At 41.7% G+C, this 23,940-nt stretch overlaps 2 protein-coding genes across 3 annotated transcripts; one reads left to right on the top strand and one right to left on the bottom strand.

The window, feature by feature from the left end:
- Positions 1-852: 852 nt before the first annotated feature.
- On the top strand, positions 853-11,171 carry mtfmt (mitochondrial methionyl-tRNA formyltransferase). The gene is made up of 9 exons (XM_083760217.1): positions 853-1,379; positions 5,226-5,423; positions 5,750-5,872; positions 6,666-6,768; positions 7,619-7,694; positions 7,774-7,865; positions 8,860-8,947; positions 9,456-9,529; positions 10,469-11,171. The coding sequence occupies exons 1-9, from the start codon at positions 1,132-1,134 to the stop codon at positions 10,652-10,654; spliced, it is 1,188 nt and encodes a 395-aa protein (XP_083616343.1). The 5' UTR covers positions 853-1,131; the 3' UTR covers positions 10,655-11,171.
- A 1,417-nt stretch (positions 11,172-12,588) lies between these two features.
- LOC310853836 (uncharacterized protein) lies at positions 12,589-23,873 on the bottom strand. 2 transcript variants are annotated; one of them, XM_083758311.1, is made up of 12 exons: positions 23,731-23,873; positions 22,823-22,911; positions 21,782-21,900; positions 21,088-21,190; positions 20,002-20,096; positions 18,954-19,103; positions 17,338-17,505; positions 16,881-16,950; positions 16,697-16,775; positions 14,621-14,774; positions 13,802-13,906; positions 12,589-12,915 (listed from the first exon to the last, which is right to left on the bottom strand). In XM_083758311.1, the coding sequence occupies exons 1-12, from the start codon at positions 23,838-23,840 to the stop codon at positions 12,883-12,885; spliced, it is 1,275 nt and encodes a 424-aa protein (XP_083614437.1). In that variant the 5' UTR covers positions 23,841-23,873; the 3' UTR covers positions 12,589-12,882. The 2 variants fall into 2 exon arrangements, with proteins under 2 accessions (XP_083614437.1, XP_083614438.1); XM_083758312.1 differs by having other exon boundaries at positions 14,633-14,774.
- Between the last annotated feature and the right edge of the window lie 67 nt (positions 23,874-23,940).

The following is a 23,940-nucleotide window of genomic DNA, read 5'->3' as shown; positions in this document are numbered from 1 at the left end:
TACTTCCTGTTGTCATCACAAATTGACCGGAGAAACACAAAAGTTTGCGGTCACACAATTGGCAGGTGGTGTGATTAATTACCCAGCACCTATCGCAAAGCACCTGCCAATTGTGTGACCCAAACTTTTGTGTTTCTCCGGTGAATTTGTGATGACAACAGGAAGTATCTAAAATCGGTTCATCGATATTCCAGTGCCCCCCCTCGCGCGGAGAGAAAGATGTCCGTGTGCATCTCTTGAAAAAGTGGAGATAATTCACTAAATACGCGTTTTGTGCCAGAACTTTCACATGGATATAAAACTAGAGGACCATTTTTCACTCCACGTCTTTGGAATAATTTAATGGGTGAGTACAAACGGAGCATTTATCACATTTATGCCGCACATGCAACGGTCTACCACAAATATATGGCTGTGTTCTATGGCTCTTGTATGTGAAATACTGTACATACTGTATGTAACAACAAGAGCCGTTCTAGGGCTAGGTACATTTCAAGCACAACTCAATACAAAAACTGGTTGTGGACGACACCATAAACTGCATAAAGCATATTACACTTGTTTACAAGAGGGTCCACCATTTACAATTCATCAGAACATAGAGACATAAATATACAACAGTTCTATCTAAACTAAATGTATTCCATATACCCTACATATTCCATTATGACACATGGCATATGACATCAACATTTGCACTTATATAAACCCTGACTCTGATAATTGTGATAAAGAGTGAATATTGTAGTAAATTACAAAAGAGGTATCTGTTCAACCGTTCAAGTAGGAACCATTGACAGAATATATCGGTTAGGACGGGAGCTTTATGTTGTGGGACCCGACAAAGATGGCCGCGCCCATGGCAGCTGGCGTCCAGTACGATGATGTGATGTCTCGTCCTGCTATAATCTCTAAAATAAAACAACAACACAAGGACAGACGTCATTATTTGTACGTTCGTTCCCACGTCAATTAGATCCAACGGACAGCGACAGACAAATGTGTCAACTTGACATCCGTCGTGACGCGAGGTTAATTTGAGTTGATTGACGCTGTTGTTAGGATCTTATAGATGTGTCAACCTGTTGTTTTCCACTGGTGGACCGATCTAGTTCTTAGTTACAGACACCCATGATGATGATGTGGAATCATCTGAAAATGCTGAGTCGTATTTGCACCTGTTGTATGCCGAGACGACAGAGAATGTCATTTGGACTGTGGAGGAGTAACCAAAGCAATAACAGATACTGCAGACAGACTCCAGGCTGTCTGGTGGTAGACAATAAGAGATGCTACTCATCAGGACCACCTTGGAGGATCCTGTTCTTTGGGACAGATGATTTCTCTGTTGAATCCCTCAAACTCCTCACATCCAGCAGGTATGGATGAACTATACTGTAGCTCTGGTCCATAGCCCTACTGCTTTTGCTGCCTAGCCGCAATTTGCAACTCTAGAAAAAAAATGTCCAAAATATTCCAAAAGTGACATTTCCGAGCCGCCATTTTGTATTTTTGCAACGTGCCGTAAAACAAGACGTGAGGGGGAGAGCTTGTTTAATAGAATCTTACGTGCGCAGGTAAGACACCCAAAGAAGAGGCCGACGCAGTGCGACGCCCCGTCACGCACAGCCTTCTATTAAACAAGCGCTCCCCCTCACGTCTTGTTTTACGGCACGTTGCAAAAATACAAAATGGTGGCTTGGAAATGTCACTCTTGGAATATTTTGGACAGAAAGTAGCTCATAACATGTCTACAGGGGCTTTTTATGAAAAACAAGCTTGGCAGATTGAAAGAGGATAATTCAAGCTTGGACTGCAGCTGCAATGTTGGTGAGTTTAAGTCATTTAAGACAAGCAGATCACAAACCAAAAAAGATGAATAGGAAGTGGATGGAGGTTGTTGCAACTCTAGATTCAACCCATTGTAAAAAAATCTAGAGTTGCAAATTGCGGCTACTTGCTGCCGTGCCGACGGCATTAGAGCTATGGATCAGATCGGATGAACGTAAGCCTACAAGGCAGCCAAGGGCACAACATCAAAGATTCAAAGTACCTTAATTAGGTTTTGAGATATCCGTGCTTTGGGGCGAGATATCCACGCTTTTCGAAAAGTGAAGACGGCTCGCCCCAAGCCGTGCCGTGGATATCCACGGCTTGCCTAGCCGCAATTTGCAACTCTAGATTTTTTTACAATCTGTTGAATCTAGAGTTGCAATACCCTCCATCCACTTCCTATTCATGATTTTCGGTTTCTGATCTGCTGGTCTTAAATGACGTTAAACTCACCAACATTGCAGCTGTAGTCCAAGCTTGAATTATCCTCTTTCAATCTGCCGAGCTTGTTTTTCATAAAAATCCCCCGTAGACATGTTATGAGTTACTTTCTGTCCAAAATATTCCAAGAGTGACATTTCCGAGCCGCCATTTGTATTTTTGCAACGTGCCGTAAAACAAGATGTGAGGGGGAGCGCTTGTTTAATAGAATCTTACCTGCGCAGGTAAGACACCCAAAGAAGAGGCAGACACAGTGCGACGCCCCATCACACACAGCCTTCTATTAAACAAGCGCTCCCCCTCACATCTTGTTTTACGGCACGTTGCAAAAATACAAATGGCGGCTCGGAAATGTCACTCTTGGAATATTTTGGACAGAAAGTAACTCATAACATGTCTACGGGGGATTTTTATGAAAAACAAGCTCGGCAGATTGAAAGAGGATAATTCAAGCTTGGACTACAGCTGCAATGTTGGTGAGTTTAACGTCATTTAAGACCAGCAGATCAGAAACCGAAAATCATGAATAGGAAGTGGATGGAGGGTATTGCAACTCTAGATTCAACAGATTGTAAAAAAATCTAGAGTTGCAAATTGCGGCTACGGCTTGCCATGCCGTGGATATCCACGGATATCCCAAGCCGTGGATATTGTTGGGATAAAGTAGACCTTTTAAGCAGTTACCATCATAAGAGTGTGCACCCTAGCTGTGCTCAAGCAAGGTCACAGAGTGAGTAGTGACAGAAAGATTCCTATATAGTGTCTGGAAAAGTAGAGACATGTCAGAATTCTCTGGCCTGCGCTTCAAGGGGCGCCCCGACCAAACGGACTGATATGATCGAATCTGATTTGTGATGTAACAGGTCGTATTTGCTTTCATCTATGTCTTTGCTGTTCATGATATGCATATCACATTCAATTTGGGATAAGAAGTATCCCGGGCAATCATTAAAATATGCCGGATCTATGATTCCAGGACTTATGTTTACTGCCTGTTTATTGGACTATCAGATAGGCCTAACTCTCACAATAATAACGCATCAGTTTTCAATGTCAATTGCAGTGGTTTTCAACCAGTGGTCCTTGAAGAGGTTCCAGTCCCAATAGCTAAATGATTGAGTACCAAATAACCAAATGGACCCTTATTACTTGATCTTTAACTCAAACCAAATGCTTTTGGTATAATTCCACGCTCTCAAGAGTTGCATTATTGTTAAACACCTGCATTAAGCTACTTAATTTACTAGTCTACAGTCTACACATTGAGCATGTAAAATAATTGTTATTTTGATCAACGTTTCCCTGCTATCTCTCCTTCTCCTAATGGTACCAACATCAATGCAGCATGGAATTGTGGACATCTTATCAAACAACAATACAAAAAAATACAATACAAAACAAAATATTCTTTAGTTTTGGGTCTGCGACGCAAATCTCATCAAATGGTGGTCCGTAGCTTAAATGCTGAATAAATAGTTTAGTTTAGTTTAGTTTATTTGGACATAAAATTCAAAACATGATAAGTGAGAAAAATACAATACATTTGAATAGTTAGTAGTTGCTGCGAGAGTGAGGTCTAGCCAACACCAACTCACCAACCAGCTTTGCCCTGCGTTGGCTCCCATAGGATAGGGTCAATTTACTTGCCTCAAGTTCTGGGTGCCTGACGCAGTGCCCTGCCAGCCTCATCCTTCTCTCTGTCTTTGTCCGTGACCCGTGGTAGGTCCCCATAGAGGTCCACAATTCTGACTCCATCCAGGGCTTTTTCCTGTTGTACTGTGTCTGTGAGGGTCCATGTCTCGTCCCCATACAGCAGTACTGACTACACAGTAGCTATGAACCATATCTGATTTCCACACACAAAATCAAAACATGGTGTGCCGGAAAGGCCAAAAAACCCAGAGGGGCTTGTCGAGTGGCCTTCCTATAAGTGCAATCAAGCATGAATTAAGCTGTCAATAAATATATATGGGGACTATATCTACCACATCAAAGTAGCAAAATAGAAATAAACAGTAATGAAATAATAGTAGTAATAGTAGTAACAACGTAAGTAATAACAATGTGATGTGATGTTAATAATAACAAAAATAATAATAAAAAATAAATAATAGGCTGTATGAATTGTGAACAGCAGGATGGCTAAGATGTATTACTTAGGTTTGATAATAAAAGTTGCAGTGATTGACTCTTGAATGATCTAAGGTTGGTACAGATTCTAATAGAAGGTGCCAGGTGGTAAGCTATTCCAGAAGTGAGGACCTCTGAAAACGTTTTTGCAACAAAACAATACGGTTGAGAAATAATGGGCCTTGATATGAAATAGGTTGAAAACCACAGGTCAATTCAATAGCACTGCAGCCCAACCCCCCACCTAATTATAAGGAAGTTCCTGTCAAAAGGGTGGGATGGAATTTACTATTTAGAAATTGCCAGCCTCTACGAAACTTGTTAACATTTTGTGGTTGCTCTAGTTAGAATTGGTTTTCAACCCTTTTCATATAAAAAAAAATGTAGGTCCATTATTTATTCAGCATTTGAGCCACGGACCACCATTTGATGACATTTAGCCTCTCAGACCCAAAACGTAGACTATTTTGTTGTCGTTTGATTTTGTCCACAATTCCATGCTGTATTGTACCATTAGGAGAGATAACAGGCAAATGTTGATCAAAATAACAATTCTACATTCTCTAATCGTGTAGACTTCTTGTAAATTAAGTAATGCAGATGTTTAACAATAATTCAACTCTTGAGAGCCGTAAAATAATTTTACACCAACTATCAAGAGTTAAAGCTCTAATAAGGGTCCATTTGGTTACTCTCCTCTCTCAATGTAACTGTGGACCACCTGGAACCCCCTCAAGGACCACTGGTTGACAACCACTGCTCTTTGCATCGATGGCAGCCAGGTGAAAAGTGAAGAGCTATACATTCCGTGTTTTTGCCAGGAGTTCCAACGACGGACTAGTGGAGACCCTTGAAGTGGTTACGCTGTCCAGTGGCGGCCCAGTGAACAGGTTCGCTGTCCAGAACCATCTCCCCGTCCACACGTGGCCCCTGGGGGACCTGGGCGGGCGCTTCCACGTCGGAGTGTTGGTGTCCTTCGGCTGCTTGCTCCGGGAAGGACTTATCAAGCAGTTTCCATAGTAATTATTGCTCTTCCTATTTTAAGACCTCAATTGACTTTATTAACAGTTTGCTAATAATTAAGACAAGCACAGGACAGTACAGTTCAATACAATGTCTGAGGATTTAAAGTTAGACCCAAGAAAAATATTATACAAACGAGTAGAAATGTAAAAAAAAAGAAAAGAAAATCACATTTGTTTTATGACAAAACATTGGTAGGGCATTCCACATTGTTGTGGCAAGGCAGGAGAACAAATGTAATCCCTTGTTCCTCTTATCTTTATAAGACAATGAATCCTGAAAATAGTACCGTGTTTGTGTCATGTGTATGCTCTCTTTCCAGTGGGATTCTGAACGTTCATCCTAGCCTCCTGCCAAGGTGGCGAGGCCCCGCCCCAGTGTTCCACACTATTCTGCACGGGGACACCGTCACGGGAGTCTCCGTCATGCAGATACGCCCCGATAGGTAGGGTTATTCATCCATTGTTTCACCCTGAGCCCTGATAGGTGGGCCTCTTCACCCCGTTGTTTCACCATGAGCCCTGATAGGTAGGGTTATTCATCCATTGTTTCACCTTGAGCCCTGATAGGTCAGCCTCTTTGCCCATTGTTTCACCGGGTGCGGTCACATTATATGCAGCAAGAGGCGGCAAGAAAGCTCCTAGTCCAGGCGTCTCTTCTTGGCTTTTAAACAACTGGTGGATGGAAATGACGCTAGTGCAACTTGTAACGTCGGCCAAAAAATGGAAACGCTGACGCTACAAGTTGCAGCCGCGTTATCAGTATATGATCATATATGGGCATGCCCCGTTTTGTGCCCATATGGAGCTCAGATGACACTCCATATTTGGGCGTAGCTGCATTGGGAACTCCTTATATAGAGTCCTGGTGACATGAGTCCACCCTCAAGCCAAGTTTAATATAATCGGAAATCCACGTTGACACCCTTTTAAGAGGCTTTTGATTGGATGTCAATAACGTATTCTATTCGAATTCTACTATCAAACATTTCAGAATGAAATCCCTTGAGTCCCTATTCATTACAATGGTGACGGTTCCGCGCATGGCACGCCTTCCTTGTCCGCTCTGTTCGCCACTTTGGAATATAAGCGATTCCATTTTAAAGTGGATTTTCATGACAAGAAACTCAGCAGTTGGTGCAGTGGCTGTTCAAAGGTAACTTAAAACTAGGCAGTGAAGCCTGAAACACAAACACATAATCCCGGCAATAAAACTGTTAACATTTCTTTCTGTTGTAGGTTCGACGTGGGCCCCATTCTGCACCAACAGCTCTACCAGGTTCCTGAACGATGCACCAATGATCAGCTTGGAGACACTCTGGCCACCAGGGGTGCTCATTTAGTATGTTACAAGTTGCACTACAATTTACACTATGGCCACCAAGGGCATAGATATTAAAAGATCACACCTGTGTGAAGTAAGGGGCGCTCTTATCGTCGTATACAGTAGGGGCGTACACTATTGGGGGGCAATGCCCACCCAGATTGAACTTTGTGCCCCCTCCAGTCCAGATTGGCCAGTAGTACCCTACCCTACCAATATTTTAATATCTTTTACAATTTTTAAGTTCTACATGATTATTATAAATATATACATTTTCAAATGAATTGACTAGTAAATGGAAATACAAGGTAATATATGCAGACAGTCATTATAATGCTCAACATAATTGTATTTGTTTGTTGTTGGTGCTGCTGCATAATTGTAGCCTACTTGTAGCCTTTTTCAACGCATCACTGTGTTAATAGGCGAGTCTTTGTTATACATAGGGGGATTGAAAAATAAAGTGCACCCTTTGGAAAAGGGGGCACTTTATGGACTTATCAATTGGATTTAATTGATAAGTCCTGGAAAAGATGCGCTGTGATTGGCCAGTAGTCACTTGAGTGGTAGCGTGACGTAGCGTGCCTTCCACACTTCCGGCGCACTTCCTCCCCCGCGCTAGCCCCTTCTATAAACAGCTGTTGTCCCCACTCATCACTTCCTCCCCCCGCGCTAGCCCCTTCTATAAACAGCTGTTGTCCCCACTCATCTCAAGATTTACCATTGACAATGAAAAGATAAATGACGTCAGAATTCCTCAGATTTGTCATAATTCTACAATAAACATATGAAAAGATACATTTTAATATGAAAATAATCAGAATTTGCATCAGAATTTGACACGTTGGAAATGTGCTCTTGATTCCAGCTGGTTGACACATTGAACACACTTTGTGAGAGAATCGCAAATAAAAGGGAGCAAAGTCACATCGGTGCAACATCAGGTAACTTGACACATGCCATTCTTCATGCACAATAAGAGGAATTCTAGGCCTTGGTTTACCACTGCTCTTCTCTTATCAGCCCCCAAAGTTGAACAATCTATGAGCTGGTTGGTGTGGGAGGAGCAGACCTGCGATGATATTGATCGCCTGTTTCGTGCCATCGGATCTCGGGTAATGACTCTTCATTCTCCATTGGTGCAGTTCTTGTATGGGCCAGTATAATATCACAATATCTATTCAAACAGTATCACCATAATACATGATATTATCCCGATATCTATTCAAGCAGTATCACCATACATGATATTATGTTTTCATGTGGTTTTTATAGTTATTTTTCAAGTTACTCGACAGTACAACCACCTACAAGGTAACAGAAACTAAAAGAAAAAGCAGCAACAGAATATTTAGACCAAAATACTTGTCTAACTTGGCCAGCTCAGTTCAACTTCAACTGAACAGTGAAGTTCATTCCCATCTTACCAAAGCCAGCATAGCAGACCTGACCATGCCCACGTTCACCACTGAAATGGGAAAACGTTCGTTTTGATTTGGAGGAGCAGTAAGCTGGAACTCGCTACCCCTGAATATAAAGAGCATCAGTAGCCATCTCCTTTTTAAGATAAGGGTCGAAGCTTTTTTTTTGGAAAATGTTGCAGAATAGTATAATGTTTAAATAGCAAATAGCAATGAGATCACACGTATTTATGATGTAGGCAGTGTAGCAAATAGAAATGAGATCACACGTATTTATGATGTAGGCAGTGTAGCAAATAGCAATGAGATCACACGTATTTATGATGTAGGCAGTGTATCTCTTGATTGTTTTATTTAGTGGTTTAATGTTTGTATCTTGTTGCAATGTTGTTTGTCCCAGACCAAGGACCACAATGAAAATAAGTCGGAAGACTGTATTGTGTTTTTTGTCCTTCTTAGATTAACTTGTTTTTCTTGCTTGACTACTAATAAAATAAAATCTAACGAAACCGTCGTATAGAACTGCAAATCATAGAATGTGCATTCACTGTATCACGATATCGTGGAGACATTTTACCACGATACGATATTTATCACCATATCGCCCACCCCTAGGCCAATGCAAAAACGGCCCAATCATCACTGCTTAGGAATCGTAACTTACAAGTGCTGTCTTCTCTTTCATTAGATTCCTCGAATGAAACTGCGAACTATATGGGCGGGCAAGACGATTAAAATTCTGGATTTAGTTGGAAAATGCCACATTTCATTATCAGGTAACTTGAATATATAAATCACAACAAGATCATTACATGGAATGAAGCAAGGTAAAATCTCAAGACTGAAAATGTAATGGTCTTTTCGGTATTATCATTCTCTAAACCTATTGTTGCTGCTGTTCCACATAACAGCCGACCAGCTGAAGAAATCACAGATTTGAGGCGTTAACCTCTTTGCTTTTAGGACATTTCTGAGACCGTTCATGTTGCTGGAAGATGCTTCTAAACTTGTATTCTATTGCTAGTTTGATCACTTCAAATACGCTTTCATCTTAACACAATTTGTGCCCAAGACGTCTCCAGATGACCGAAAATAGCCGATCTATCAAGCTTGTAGACCGGCTATTTTCTGTGCGCAGCACATGCTTTCACAGAAGACACGCTGCCATGGCTTCTGTGGATGACCAAATGACTGAAATCAGTCGTAGCGACTGAGAACTTTAATCCATGTATCATTATCACGTTCATGACCAACAGTAACCACTAACTGACATGCTGGTTTCAGGCAGAGGAAGGATGCCCATCCCTGGTTCCATCACCTACCAGAAAGAATCCAAAATCTTGGCTGTGTGTTGTAAGGTATGCTGCATCAACCCTTTTCATATCAAGGTCCATTATTTCTTTCGACCACCATTTGATGACATTCATCCTCTCAGAACCCAAATATGTTGTTGTCATTGGATAAGATTTTGCCCACAATTGCATTCTGTATTGATGTTGGCACCATTAGGAGATAACAATTCTTCTACATTCTCTAATTGTGTAGACGTCTTGTAAATTGAGTAATGCAGATGTTTAACAATTTAGCTTTTGAGAGTAAAATGAAACCAAATGGACCAGTACGGTTCCATTTGCTTTCATTTTACGCTCTTAAGAGTTTAAGATCTAATAAGGGTCCATTTGGTTACCAACTCTTCATCATTTAGCTGGGGCCTGGGGACCACCTGGAACCCTCACAAGGACCACTGATGGTCCCCACTGGTTGAAAACCACTGATCAGTTTCCCAAACAGTGGGTCAGGGCCCATTTGCGGGTCGCGGACACATTGTTACGGGTCCTTTTATTCTTTTGTTTCCTACATTTTTAGTTAAGTTAAATTGATTAAATTATTTCAAAACATTTAAAAAAAAAAACATTCCAAAAATAAAAAGCTGTCAAAATGTCATGAATTTAAAAGCAAAATTCAACGACTTTCATTAATTTCGTGAAGAAATAATAATCAGAAAACAAATATTTAAGTAGTAGTGAAAATAGCCGATCTACAAGCTCACAACGTGGCGCGGGCAAATTATGTCTAATCTCTCTTTTGGGATCTCGACCTGAAATGCTTGGGAACGACTGCTCTAGAGACTACCCACATTTAAAAAGTAGTAGTGTAGTAAGACTGTGAAACGAATCAATCAGTACATTTTTAAATACGTCTTATTGTACTCTGTGTGCTTTGGTTTATTATTATGGTCCATGATCATTTACGTACCTTTTCTTTGTGTTGGGTTATTGTGGTCCATGATGTCTCAGGACGGCTGGGTCGGCTTCAAGGCGGTGGTGCTTCAGAATCAGAAAATAATATCGGCAGCAGACTTCTATAACGGATATCTCTCCAAACTTCAGCCACAGGAATGGCTCTTTCTCAGTAGAAAGGACACAATGGAAACACATCCCCTAAAAGACTCTGTGAAACGAGTGTCGAGTACTCTTCCTTGAAATGCCTGGACAACCACTGGACAACCATTTATTTTGACTTAAGTCATAAATAAGATTACGTGGCAGAAGAGGCTGAAAACGGCCAACAAGACATCTTTAACCTAATAGGCTGGGTGCCTTTACTGGAAGTAAAGATATCTTTACTATCAATGTATCTTTTACAATATATCAGTATCTTTACTTGAAGTAAAGATATATCGGATAGCAGAAAATGGTGTGTGGACTCTTTCTATTCTTGAACTAAGTCATAAGATTATGCATAAACAAGAACTGATCAATTATCAGTTAATTACTACCTTATCTCCAGAATTGTGCTAGGAAATGTAAATCAACACATCAATTATCTGTATCTAGGCCTACAGTTAGGCTAATGACAAGTTCAGCTGCAAATAATTAAATTAAAATAAAATATATGGTAGGCTATGTCCTAATGTAATAATATCATTGCAGCTTATATAAACACAACAGTGCAACAATGATCAATTTAACTCAAGCCAATTATAACCACAAAGGGGTACATTAACAATGAGACAGACAGACATACACAGTCTGTCTACTCGGTACAGATAGTAGTACTTTCAGTCAGACAACTCAAGGATGTAATATATATTTATTGAATATAGATGAGCAAAGCAATATATATATTATGGTTTGGCGATGTATTGGATCTGCTTTTTAGGTACTCAGATCAAGCGCATCAGTCCCGGCCATAGGGACTCAAAAATCCCCCGTACCTAAACCGTAGATCCAAAACGACAGGTGGTAGCTGGGGACCTGGGTGGAGGTGGGTGCGCAGCAGGTTTGTATACAGCGGCACGCTGATACAGCAGCAGCAGCAGCAGCATTGAGCGCAGGTTTGTATACAGCGGCACGCTGATACAGCAGCAGCAAGCAAGCAGGCAGAGTAATGCAAACCTCTGGTTAAAGTAGCCGGTATGAGATGGAGTGAGTGTGTGATTGGCTGAGTGAATCATGTGGATGAGAGCATGATGCTGAGGCGGGCCAATTAACAGCCAGCGCGACTGAACTTGCTCTGCACATGTCTACGACAGGCACAAATGCTCATTTATTCACTGTCCTCTCAACAAGTCAGAAGAACTTAGAGTGAAGCTCTTTTGGTTGATCAAAGCTCTTTGTGGGTTGTCCTCTTTGTGTCTTCAGGTTGAAAACATCAGACTGTCGCTTTAGCAACAATTTACAATTTACAATTTACAATTTAGGCATTTAGCAGACGCTCTTAATCCAGAGCGACTTACATTTAGGCAAGAACAAAAGCATGGGAATACATCACATAAAAGCATTTATCATGAAACATGCGTAAGATAAGAAGGTAACAGTGGAATATCTATATGATGAAACTATACATACACTATACATAATAAACTATACATATTCACTACTATGCTATACATATGTACTATGGCGTGCTATGACTATATACAATACAATTATAGTGCTGTCTACATAACATGCTATAAGTCTGTGTCAAATGCTATCTAAGCCAACAGAAATGCTATGTAAGGGGTTAGGGTAAGTGCTATGGGCCATGATGGAGTCTGAAAAGGTGGGTTTTCAGGCTACGGCGGAAGATTGGGAGTGATGCTGCAGTTCTGACTGCAATGGGAAGTGCATTCCACAGTTTTGGAGCCAGAAGGGAGAAGAGTTTGGGACGTGTGGAGCGTTGTCCCGGCGTTTTTAGTGAGGGTACTTCCAGTTTCCCTGCGTTGGCTGATCTGAGTGCGCGGGAGGGTTTGTAGGGTTCAATCATACTTGTAAGATATGGGGGAGCCATACCTTTGGTTGCTTTGAATGCCAGCATCAGAGTTTTGTATTCTGTGCGGGCAGCGACCGGGAGCCAGTGGAGGGAGCGGAGCAGGGGGGAGACATGTGAGAATTTTGGCTGGTTGAAGACCAAGCGAGCTGCTGCATTTTGCAACAACATGGTTCATAGACTAGCGCTTTTCAAGCCACTGGTAAAAAAATATGTATTAACTCGTAGTTGAATAGTCATATTTCAAAGTTAACAACGGTACTTATTTATTTACATAAATAAACATTTACACAAATGTACAAGATTTCCAGGATTTGCAAGACAACTGGACGTGGACCGGAGGTGAATTGACCAAGTCAAATACTGAAACCAACTTGATGAGAATAACACATAAAACAGAGTAGACTGTGTAGTGGCATCAGTTGGTGTAGTGTCTTTTTTCCCCCTGGATCCATAATCAGCTGGATGGCTTCACGAGGGGAACATACCACTAGTGAAGAAAAACAATAAGGCTAAGGTTAGATTGTGCATGCCATCCTGTGAAGGATGGTGTCACCATCCTCGCCTAAATACTTCCTTAATGTTAACGAAGTCCACACCCACAACACCAGAGGGAGTGCAACAAACCATGTACAACCCAGATTCGGCACAAACAAGGGACTAAATTATTTTCGCTCCTATGCCACCAAAATGTGGAACGCCCTACCAACAGTCATTAAGACATGCGAATCCCTTGACTCCTTCAAAACCGCTCTCAAAGGGCACCTACGGACGGCTGCAATTCTAAACTAGCCCCCGTAAAATCGGACTCCAACCCCCCCCCCCCCCCCCCCCCCCCCCTTTTTCCCCTCACTGTATATGTTTCTTTTCCCTTTTTACCTCTTATGATGAATTCCTGTTCAGTTCTTTGGCTATTTGTCTATTTGTACGTCTCTAAATGTTTTGATGAATTGAACAAGGTGGACCCTCTTGTAAACAAGTGTAATGCTTTATTGGGTCGTCCACTCAGTTAACAGTCTTTGTATTGAGTTGTGTTTGAAATGTACTGTAATTCTGCAAACTGAATAAATATTTCAATCAATCAATCAATCAAAAGCCTGATCGGAATTATCGAATGATCGTATCCATGTTGAAAAATGTTCATACATTTTCAAACATTTTCCAAAAATAGAAGAATAGATGATCTACTAGCTTGTAAGCGTGTACTGTAGTGTAGACCATTACATTCTATTTTTGAAAATGATTAAATGTCAGAAATGTTATAATTCAGTCATATCTCTGCCAAAAACACAATTAAATCATTAATCGCAATTATTTGTGACAATTACTCGTCTACTTATTGTAATGGTTCTATTTGCAACGACCTTTGTCTCTACCTCTTCTGTCATGCCAGCCGTTGTCCTTCCTTCGATGTTAAAAGGGGGCTTCAAGTAGCCTTTGAAGTGCCGTTTCACCAAGTTGTGAAATGTCGACAGGCATTCCTGTAAGGATCACAATGTAAGGAGACATCCTATTCCGCATGCCAAAAGAAAGATGACCAACACGAGAGGGAAAATGAAATGACGCAATGAACAATTCTGTGGTGAAGCAGAATTGATGCATCATTGCACGACAAAGCATACATTTGGCTTGATCCCAAACCCATTAAGGACGGGAACCCCGTAATGTAACTATACCTTTCAGGACGGGAACCCCTTTTGGGGTAGTTATGTACAGTATATAGCAACATACTTATTTATTTATTTTTGAATACAGGATAATAAAGGATTTTAGAAAACTTAGAACCCTGGAACATAATTTCAGATGGAGCCATGGAGGTCAGCGGCCAAATACATTTATATGAACATTTTTTGAGCACCACTGATACAGAAACAGGGTCTAAATAGATTAACCCATTTAGACCTGAGGACGATTCTCCAAATGTCTTCTAAATCCTGACAGTTTTCTGAAAAACCTATATTTCTATGTCAGTGGTTCTCAAACTATTTCATGTCAAGGACCCCAAAAAGTATATGTAATTGACTACCGGCCCCCCATCTGAAAATATGTTGTTCCAGCGACCCCCCCAGAAGCAAATATATATATTCAAAGATTTGTGCCACATTTTCATGATTTTTCAAAATAAGCAGACCTACAAGCTTGTAGCGCGGCACGGAATGGGCCTCATATCAGTGACCTCAGTGGTCATTTCATACCCTGCCTTGTACCGAGCAGATGTAGGTGAACCACCTCAGGCCTGCTGCCACGTGTGTGATCTCGTCTGTGTAGATCACCTCTAGGACGTCCACAGACGGCTGGTCCTTCTGGGCAGCGAAGCGGGACAGGGTCTGGGGATGGACGTCCAATCCCCTGGAGAGGAGGAGAAATCGCTTACATTCAAACCAAAGGAGCTTTTATTTATTTATTGGTATGAGAAGAAAATAATGCGTGTTTGCATTGCATTGCAAGTGTCAAAATAATCACAATAAAAAGTTATAAATAGTGATGCTCCAAATATTCGTCCGCAGAAAATATTGGGGAAAAAAATGCATTTTCTGCCTATTTTTCGGTCCGAATAGGCAAAGAATATATCACCGAATAGTCTATGCAATTAATGCATTCAAAAGAGCTGAATAAATGTTTTATGGACCCATAATAGTGATTTTTTTTTTTTGCCATAACCATTTATTTTGCCATAAATCAGGTAGCTTTAAGGTACGGCCATGACAGCAATGGTAGGAAAAAAGATGTATCATATTCGGATATTCGATATTCGGTTTCGGCCAAGAATTTCCCTTTCGGTGCATCCCTAGTTATAAACTGTTGAAAATGGGGAAAGTATATACAGTTGGAGCTTGGAATGGGTACAGCATTGTGTAGACAGCTATGGCACATTGTGTCGTTATATGTTCCCACTGAGCAATAGTTGGCTGTAAAAAAGATATATTTTTTTGCGGTTTCAGACGTTGATTAGCAGCTTTTTAAACATCTATATGTAACGCCTAGGGATTCAAATCCGGGTCTCCTGCATGAAAGTATTTATTTTAGACGTCTAATAGTCTGAAAAATGCCCAGTGGGTACATTATATATATATACAGGGTACAGGGGAAACTGTTGCTCCTTTCTTTGTTCTTTGCTGCAGGTTAACTGCAGGTGCGCGGTCTCAAAAACAAAGGAAAAACTGGCAGAAAAAGACTCCTCAGACTGAATTTCTTGTAATTGTATATGCTCATGATTAAGTGCTCTGTGCTCATAGTGAGTTAAAATTAGCATAACATTTCGGTCCTGGGACCTTCGTAGGTGCTATAACTCTAACCTTAAATATACAGGGTATAAAGCTTTTTGGAACAAAATAACAATGTTTTGCATTCACGTTGGGGACTAGAATATGTCAAGAACAGATTCCGAGAAACAAACAGCAGAGGGTGCTGTTGGGAAATGAACAATGTATTGTTCTTTTAGTGTTGTTGGTCTTGGAGTTATAGCAAGGACGAAGGTCCCAGGACCGAAATGTTTGCTAATTTTAACTCGGAACCATGTGTATTGTGTACAATCTTATTAATAATTCAAGAAAAAAAGTCAGTCGGTATATCTGTTTGCCTGGCCACTTAGCTTAGGCGGCCATCTCAAAACGCCGCGGCACACGGCGAGCCTCCACGCACCTCGCGCCACAACGCCACACCTCCCCTTCAGGAATACACCGTTCCCTGGCAGCACGGGGGACGTCTCCCTGACACTGCGCGTACTAACGTTATTTGCAAAGTTAATGTGATGAAATGAACAGCAGGATGCCCGTTCAACCCTAATTTTGAAGATCCCAAACACCGCTTGTGTCAGCTTAATGGTGTGTGTTAACACATGATCAGTACTGGCCGGTGCCATTACTACGACCATGCAATGAGCGTTGTTTTGACCAGAAATGCCGCCTGGGAGGGACATTTGGAGACTAAAGCGACTGAAAGTGTGCGCACACGTGCACAATCAAAGATGCCGTAGTCCACTGTCTAAGCTAACAACAGATAGCCATCCGAAGATGTGAGTAGACTTTCTACTAGATCGGATTAAACACATTTATAAACTGAACAAACGTAGGCTACGCATTTTGGCAGCGTCGCTTCCCGACAAATAACGGAGGCTATGTTTTTTGGCGGGGAAACGGTTAATTAATTGGTTCACCTGCTGGCTTCATAGACTTAATTAATTGGTTCACCTGACTTCATGGACTTAATTTAATTGGTTCACCTGGCTTCATGCACCATGTATTACAATATAATTAATTTAATTGGTTCACCTGGCTTCATGGACCATGTGTACAATAGCAAGTCTGGCCAAAAGGTCATGGGAGGTTTCTGTCGCCGACTGCCACAGTCCTGTTGAGAATAGCACAGAGTAGTGAGTGAGTCCATGTTGGGAAAGGCTCGGCTCGCTCAATATGGAACCTTTTTGACAACTTAAACTAGGGGTTAACTACTAACCGTTGTGAACAGGCAAAGCACCAAAGAAACTGCCCAGTTCCGTGATTCTTTTCTCTAGAAGGTGATAGTGCTGCGGATCAGAGGAGAACCCACAGGGTCATTGTTACGGTCCTAACTTTAAACAGAACAGACAATTATAATTGACCTTTATTAAAGAGCATTGATGCCGGAGTACAGTGTGATCATACATACAAAAAAATATTTAAAAATATAACCCAATTTTACATAACGTGAACCATAGTGTACATTAACATGCTAATACACTGGGGTTACAAAAAAAAACAGGTACATGTGTTGAATCCTCCAGTAGTGCCTTAAATGACTCCATTTTCTGCCACTTGTTTGGGGTGTGAAATATGGGAGCAAACATCTGTGAGCGCATTGGATATCTTGTGGGGTTTGTAATTAAAAATGAAGATAAATACCGGTACATACTGTCATGTGAAAACATGATTACCTTGGCTTCGTCTCCAGCCACTTTAACGAAATCACTGAAGAACTGACGAGGCAAAGGGTCGTCACTCTGCACTTTGACGGCTGAAAACCTGGCGATGACGTCCCAGGACAGGTCGATAGCCCACTGCTCGATGTTAGCCAGGGAGTGGAGCAGAGCTATACGGCTAGCCTGCATAGAGGCAGACACACACACACAAACACAAAATAATAAGTCTTTAACTGAATTATGAATTTTGTCAAGTCCATTTTGCAACCCTGGCTTGGATTCTATCAAAAGCCCTCGACGCATCAATAAAACCAACCTGCATAGTAGAGCCCTGCCTTCTATAGGTCTCCACTGCTTCTTTCAGAGCATAAATACACAAGTCTGTACTATGTTTGAGCTTGAAGCCAAACTGATTCTCAGTGGTGGAAATGTATATACTTAATCTATCAAGGAGTAGTTTTTCTAGTACTTTAGACACAATACTGGCAAGAGCTATGGGTCTGTAGTTATCTAAACTTCCTACTTTCCCAGCTTTGTCTTTTATTATAGGAACCAGAACGACAGACAGCATGGAGTCTGGTAAAGTGCCATGAGTCAACATCCCAGAGAAGCAGATAGACAACAACACTGCCAATCTGGGACCAGCTAGCTTTAAGTGATCTGCTGTAATATTGTCCAGACCACTGGATTTTCTGTCAGCAAGTTGCCGTATGGCTGTGTTAAAAAAAGTACTTTCCTCTTCTATAGTACCTATATGGTAAGGCTCACCATTAACACAATTAAATAGTGTTGCATAATGCTGCCTCCAGAGGGCAGCGATGCCTACTGGATCTGTTACTAGCCCTGTTAAGGGACTTTACCTCTTTCCAAAAGTTAGTGATGTCATTATCAAGTAGATTATCAGCCATAGACTGAGCACTCAGGGCCTGTTCTTGTTTGCTTATAAACCTTAATGCTTTTGTACTTTGCATTAGTTCTCTTTTTATGTTCAAGGACAGGTCCCTGTCTGGGCCTGCCAGCTATTACCCAGGCCTTATGGGCCTCATTGGCCTCTGCATGGTGGCTAGCTACACATTTATTCCACCCTGGCTTGATGTTCTTCGCCTTCCTAGGGCGGGTGAATAAAAACCTGCTAGCATCATGAAGAGCTCTCACTATTTCATCATACATAAGGCATAGACTTTCACCATGGGAGGAGTCCTCAGAGTTTACATTTGTGCAACAAATGGCATTCATTGTCAAATTCACTTTATTCAATAATTAATCAGAACAAAAGCAATATTTAAGGATATCAGCTTTCGATAGTTTACCCCAGTCTATTTTAACCTCTCTGTTTTTAATAAAGGTCCCTGCTGTGTTTCCAGTTGCTGTGGATGACAGCGCAGTGAGAGGCAAACGCAGCAAATTACATTTGCAAAAATGATGCAACTTCTCATGCACATTAGCATCGAGTCCACCGAATTAGAGGTACGACCTAAGACTAAAGACTAAGTCGACTAAGATTTTTCAGAAGACTAAATAGGACTAAGACTAAATGGTGTGTTATTCTAAAGACTATAAGTTATACTAGTATAGTTTTCTGCACGTTTTTGTTCAAGATAAATGAAGATCAAATCCAAATCAAAGCAAACCTGAGTGCCTCCTTTGCCCCGTTTTATTTTGCCCGGTTCGATCACGGTCAGGTTGTCCTTCCTGCTGGGCTGCTGTGGAGGAGCAGCCTGTCCCACTTCTGTTATCGAACCCGAGTTCCATCTCTTCTGGACCTCCAGGGTCAAGTTCACCTGAAACGGTTGGTCACAAGTCATGAGTATATGTACTGTATGTAGTACAAACTGACTGTATGTATGCGCAGCGTAGTACATACTGACTGTATACATGTACTGCATGTACCGGTAGTATCGTACTGATGTATGTAGTATTATACTGATGTATGTACCGGTATGTAGTACGTTCATGATTTTAAAGTGATGGATATCTGTCAGTTGCTGGATAGGATAGGACAGTGTTATCACCATTGGTGTGTGTTGCTTGTAGCAAGCGACACAGGGACCCTGATCCCATGAGTGTGAATCCAAATTGGTGCGGCACAATTAGTTGAAAAAGAGATCGCGTCGTTCTAGACTCAGACACCTGACTGTGCTATCTCATTTCTAAATTTGAGCCAGAACGGTGCAGCTGTTGGCTGTGTCCAATTCATTTGACTTACTCTTGTCTGTTTAAAGCCACAGTGGTTAGGGCTCCAGGTGCCACATTTTGAACGTAGTAATTAGGGATATCCCGATTATTTTGCTCCTGATCCGATTTGATTTTGACTATCTACCGATACCGAACACTCATGCCATGTCACAAAATATCCAAAATCACGGACAATATCCAGTCTAATATCATGATATGGATATAATATTGATACTGGGGACGATCATTTGAAAATGGTGTGATCGGCCCCGATTTCCGATCATGTGATTGGATCGGGACAACCCTACTAGTAATGTTCAGCAAAAAGAAATAGATCGTGAAGAGGAAAATCGAGATTCACATTTGAACAAGAATCGTACAGCACTAATCCTAATCTGAATGATTATACAACTTCCACATGTTGGTGATTCTAGTAGCGACAATGCTCAAGATTACGAATCCTTAGTATCTATAAATAAAATAAGGTATTAAAGTATGTCTTGCCTTCTCTCTTGGATCTGCAGTGCAGAGGATCTTTGCTGCCCAGAAGCAGAGGGTGTCTTCAGAAGGACTCAGCTCCATGGGATCAGGAGCAGATACTTTGTTTGGACAGAAACAGACAGACAACTGTTTTTTATTTTTATTTTTTTACAATCTCACATACTGTATCCTCTGATGATGTTTAGGACACAAGAAGCACTTTCCTGGGGTTTTTATGTGTGTAATATATTAGATATTTTAGTCATGAAAATGTGGCCTCACTTCCTTTGTACCCTGTACTGTACTGTACTGTACTGTACTGCATACCTGTCTGTCTACTGTACTGTATGGTGTAACTGTACTGTATGGTGTACCTGTACTGTATTGCACTGTACTGTAATGTAAGGCATACCTGTTTGTCTACTGTACTGTATGGTGTAACTGACTAACTGTACTGTACTGTTCTGTGGAACAGGGCTCTATTCTACTGTATACTGTACTGTACTGTACTGTATGTGGTACCTGTACATGACAGCGTGGTCTGGGGAACAGTGCTCTATTCTACTGTACTGTACTGTATCTGGTACCTGTACATGACAGCGTAGTCTGGGGAACAGGGCTCTATTCTACTGTATACTGTACTGTACTGTATGTGGTACCTGCAGTGTACATGACAGCGTGGTCTGGGGAACAGGGCTCTATTCTACTGTATACTGTACTGTACTGTACTGTATGTGGTACCTGTACATGACAGCGTGGTCTGGGGAACAGGGCTCTATTCTACTGTATACTGTACTGTACTGTACTGTATGTGGTACCTGTACATGACAGCGTGGTCTGGGGAACAGGGCTCTATTCTACTGTATACTGTACTGTACTGTACTGTACTGTATGTGGTACCTGTACATGACAGCGTGGTCTGGGGAACAGGGCTCTACTGTACTGTACTGTACTGTACTGTACTGTACTGTATGTGGTACCTGTACATGACAGCGTGGTCTGGGGAACAGGGCTCTACTGTACTGTACTGTACTGTACTGTACTGTACTGTACTGTACTGTACTGTACTGTACTGTACTGTACTGTACTGTACTGTACTGTATGTGGTACCTGTACATGACAGCGTGGTCTGGGGAACAGGGCTCAAGGACAGTTGGTTCTGAGTGTTGACGTAAACGTTGCCCTGGACAACTCTGACTTCGTAGACCGGGTTCTGCAGTTAAAACACAAACTATAAAATCATGAAAAAGTCTGAAAACCATCAACAAAATCTTAGATTATACAAATAATCCAAAATAAATTCATGGCCCTGCTTTTGAGGTCCAAATGTGACATGCATTTATGTTCCATGTCAGGGACGTGCAGAGAGTGTTAGAGGGCCAGGGGCTGAAATCCCGTAAGGGCACTTTTGGACAAAAATAGCAGATCTACAAGTTCACAACGTGTCACGCTGCGACGTGTTGAGAGCTTGTAGATCGGCTATTTTCGGGGCGCGCTCTTTAGCTAGTGGAGATGCGGTGTAAATACATTTCTCTAACAAATTAGTTCAACGCAAAATGCTGCATTCAAGTTCAGGAGACTTCGGAGAAAATGAAGCAATTCTCCTGAATGCTGCTTTCCAGAATGGCATGGAAAGGAGAGGAGTGGAGTGGCATTTGCATTTATTTCACCACTGTAAATGCTGCATTCGTGGTCTGGAAAGGGCAGTTCTTTTACAGACGGGTTAAAAGGGCAGGGGCTGACGCCCCTTTTGATGTCTATGTGTGCACGTCCCTGTTCCATGTACTCCCGGCCTATACTGTACCTGAAGTCCAGTGGAAGAGGCCCCCGTCTCCAGGCAGAAGTCAAAGTGATGCCACGGGCACACGAGTGCCATCTTTCCATTTCCGATATCTTCGATATCGCCCAGTTCAAGAGGACCGCCTGTGTGTGTCGACACATTAATTATAGTATATTATTTAATACCATTCTAATCAATATTGCTGCACGATTCCTGCTCAGATGTGAATCTATATTTTAGATTCTCACACGATTCTCACGATTTTCCATGAAAATATGTATTGTCTTTAGTCTGTAGTTGCTGAACATCACTACATTCAAAATGTGTCACCTGGAGCCAACTACTGTGGCTTTAAACAGACAACATCAAAGTGTTGACTTAAAACTCTTTTAAAGTCTCTCTCTTGTAGACCAGACAGTGGCCTTGTGGTTAGAGTGTCCGCCCTAAAAGTGGGAGGTCAGGGTTCGATCCCCGGCCGGGTCATACCAAAAGAATGGGACCCAATGCCTCCCTGCTTAGAACTCAGCATCAATGGGTAGGATTGGGGGCTCACATCAACTAATCAAATGATTCCTGGAGCGTGGCACGGGTGCAGCTCACCTCTCCAAGAGATGGGTCAAAGGCGGAGAACAAATTTCACTGCGTTAACGTGTGTGACAAATCGTACGACTTTGTAGAAAAAACACAAGAGTAACTAAAATGAACTGGACAGACAACTAGTCAAGTGCTGCACCATTCTTGCTCAAATTTAGAAATGAGATCCCATACTGTAGGTGTCTGAATCTAGATCGCAATCTTTTTCCGATTAATCGTGCAGCACTACTAATCAATTAAATACCTGAATGCAGGCCCAGAGCTACATTCAGGGATGGGTCCCAGGGACATTTTATGACTCCTACTTTAACAACGTTAGAGTACAGTACTGAGTACAGTATTGCATCCCAGGACCCCCGGAGGATGCCATGATTGCGTTCTTTCTCAATGTAGTGAGTCTAAGGATTCAGGATGCAGGCTATTTGCATCACTGTCTAATATGAGCTGATGATGGAGTGGAACTGAAGACACCTTCGTGTGGACAGGAAGAATCCATTGCCCAGTAGCGGTCATCTTCAGTGTGGACCAGAACGATATGCTCGTCGTCCTCAGAGAACAGCCTGGAGACAGACAGACAGACAGACAGACCAATTGGTTGATCGAATACAACAGTTTGCAAAATAAAATAATGCAGATAGCACTGGATGGGGAGATAGCCACATCAAGATGGAGTTGGCTGACGAGATGGAACCCATCTTAGCCCCACTTCACTGACAGCTCCCTGCAGTGAAGAAGCAGAAGCTATGCGGCCAGGATCAGGTTCAGAGTGACCTGGCTCAGGGAGTACGAGCCTAGGAGGACACCCCTGCCATGCATAGATGTAACATCCTGGATCCTCTGTAGCCACCAAGGATTAGCAACCAGCAAGTAGAGGAACTTGCAAAACCTGTAAGTAACTCTAGCACAGCGATACTCAAACTCCGGGGCCTGCAGGGCCACTTTCCTTTTTTTTATGTGGCCCACAGGTTCAGCTATTTGAGTATACCTGCTCTAGCATCTTTGATGTTTATTTCACCAGTTACAAATGATACGATACAAAAGGATACTAGAAGGATTAAACCCAAGAAAGCATGGTAGCCTTGTTTCCATTGGCATAACAATACTAGTGTTAACAATGTAATGGCATTGTGATGTTTGATTTGATCTGTGATGTACAGATTAATCCACATTTTCTCCTGTGGCTGGGTGTTAGCAGTAGTAGTCATAAGAAGAAGAAGAAGAAGAAATAATTTGAAGCCTTTGTCCACACATGACATGAAATGAATAGCAACATTAACAATGCAATCATTGCAATGACATGGATAACAACATTATTAACACAGTAAAGCAATGGCCCATTTGTTTTCTTATTCTATTTTCTAAAACGTGTGTCTATTTACTTAGTGCATGATGCCGACTCAAAGTCGGATGTCTTTCCTACACACTGCCAGTTTCCACCGTGAACCACTTCTCTTAGAGCAGCGACCAGGTCCTCTTCAAAGTAATCCATTATATTATACTGAAAAAGCAACGTGCACGTTGTTGTTGTTGTTAACACAATGTGTTGAGTTGTTGATTTGTTTCTCCCCGGTCCCAATTCAGGGACGTAC

The sequence above is a fragment of the Protomyctophum parallelum genome (genome assembly GCF_964188405.1).
Source record: "Protomyctophum parallelum genome assembly, chromosome: 2".
Classification (NCBI taxonomy): Eukaryota; Metazoa; Chordata; class Actinopteri; order Myctophiformes; family Myctophidae; genus Protomyctophum; species Protomyctophum parallelum.
This window is presented reverse-complemented; position numbering and strand designations above follow the sequence as displayed.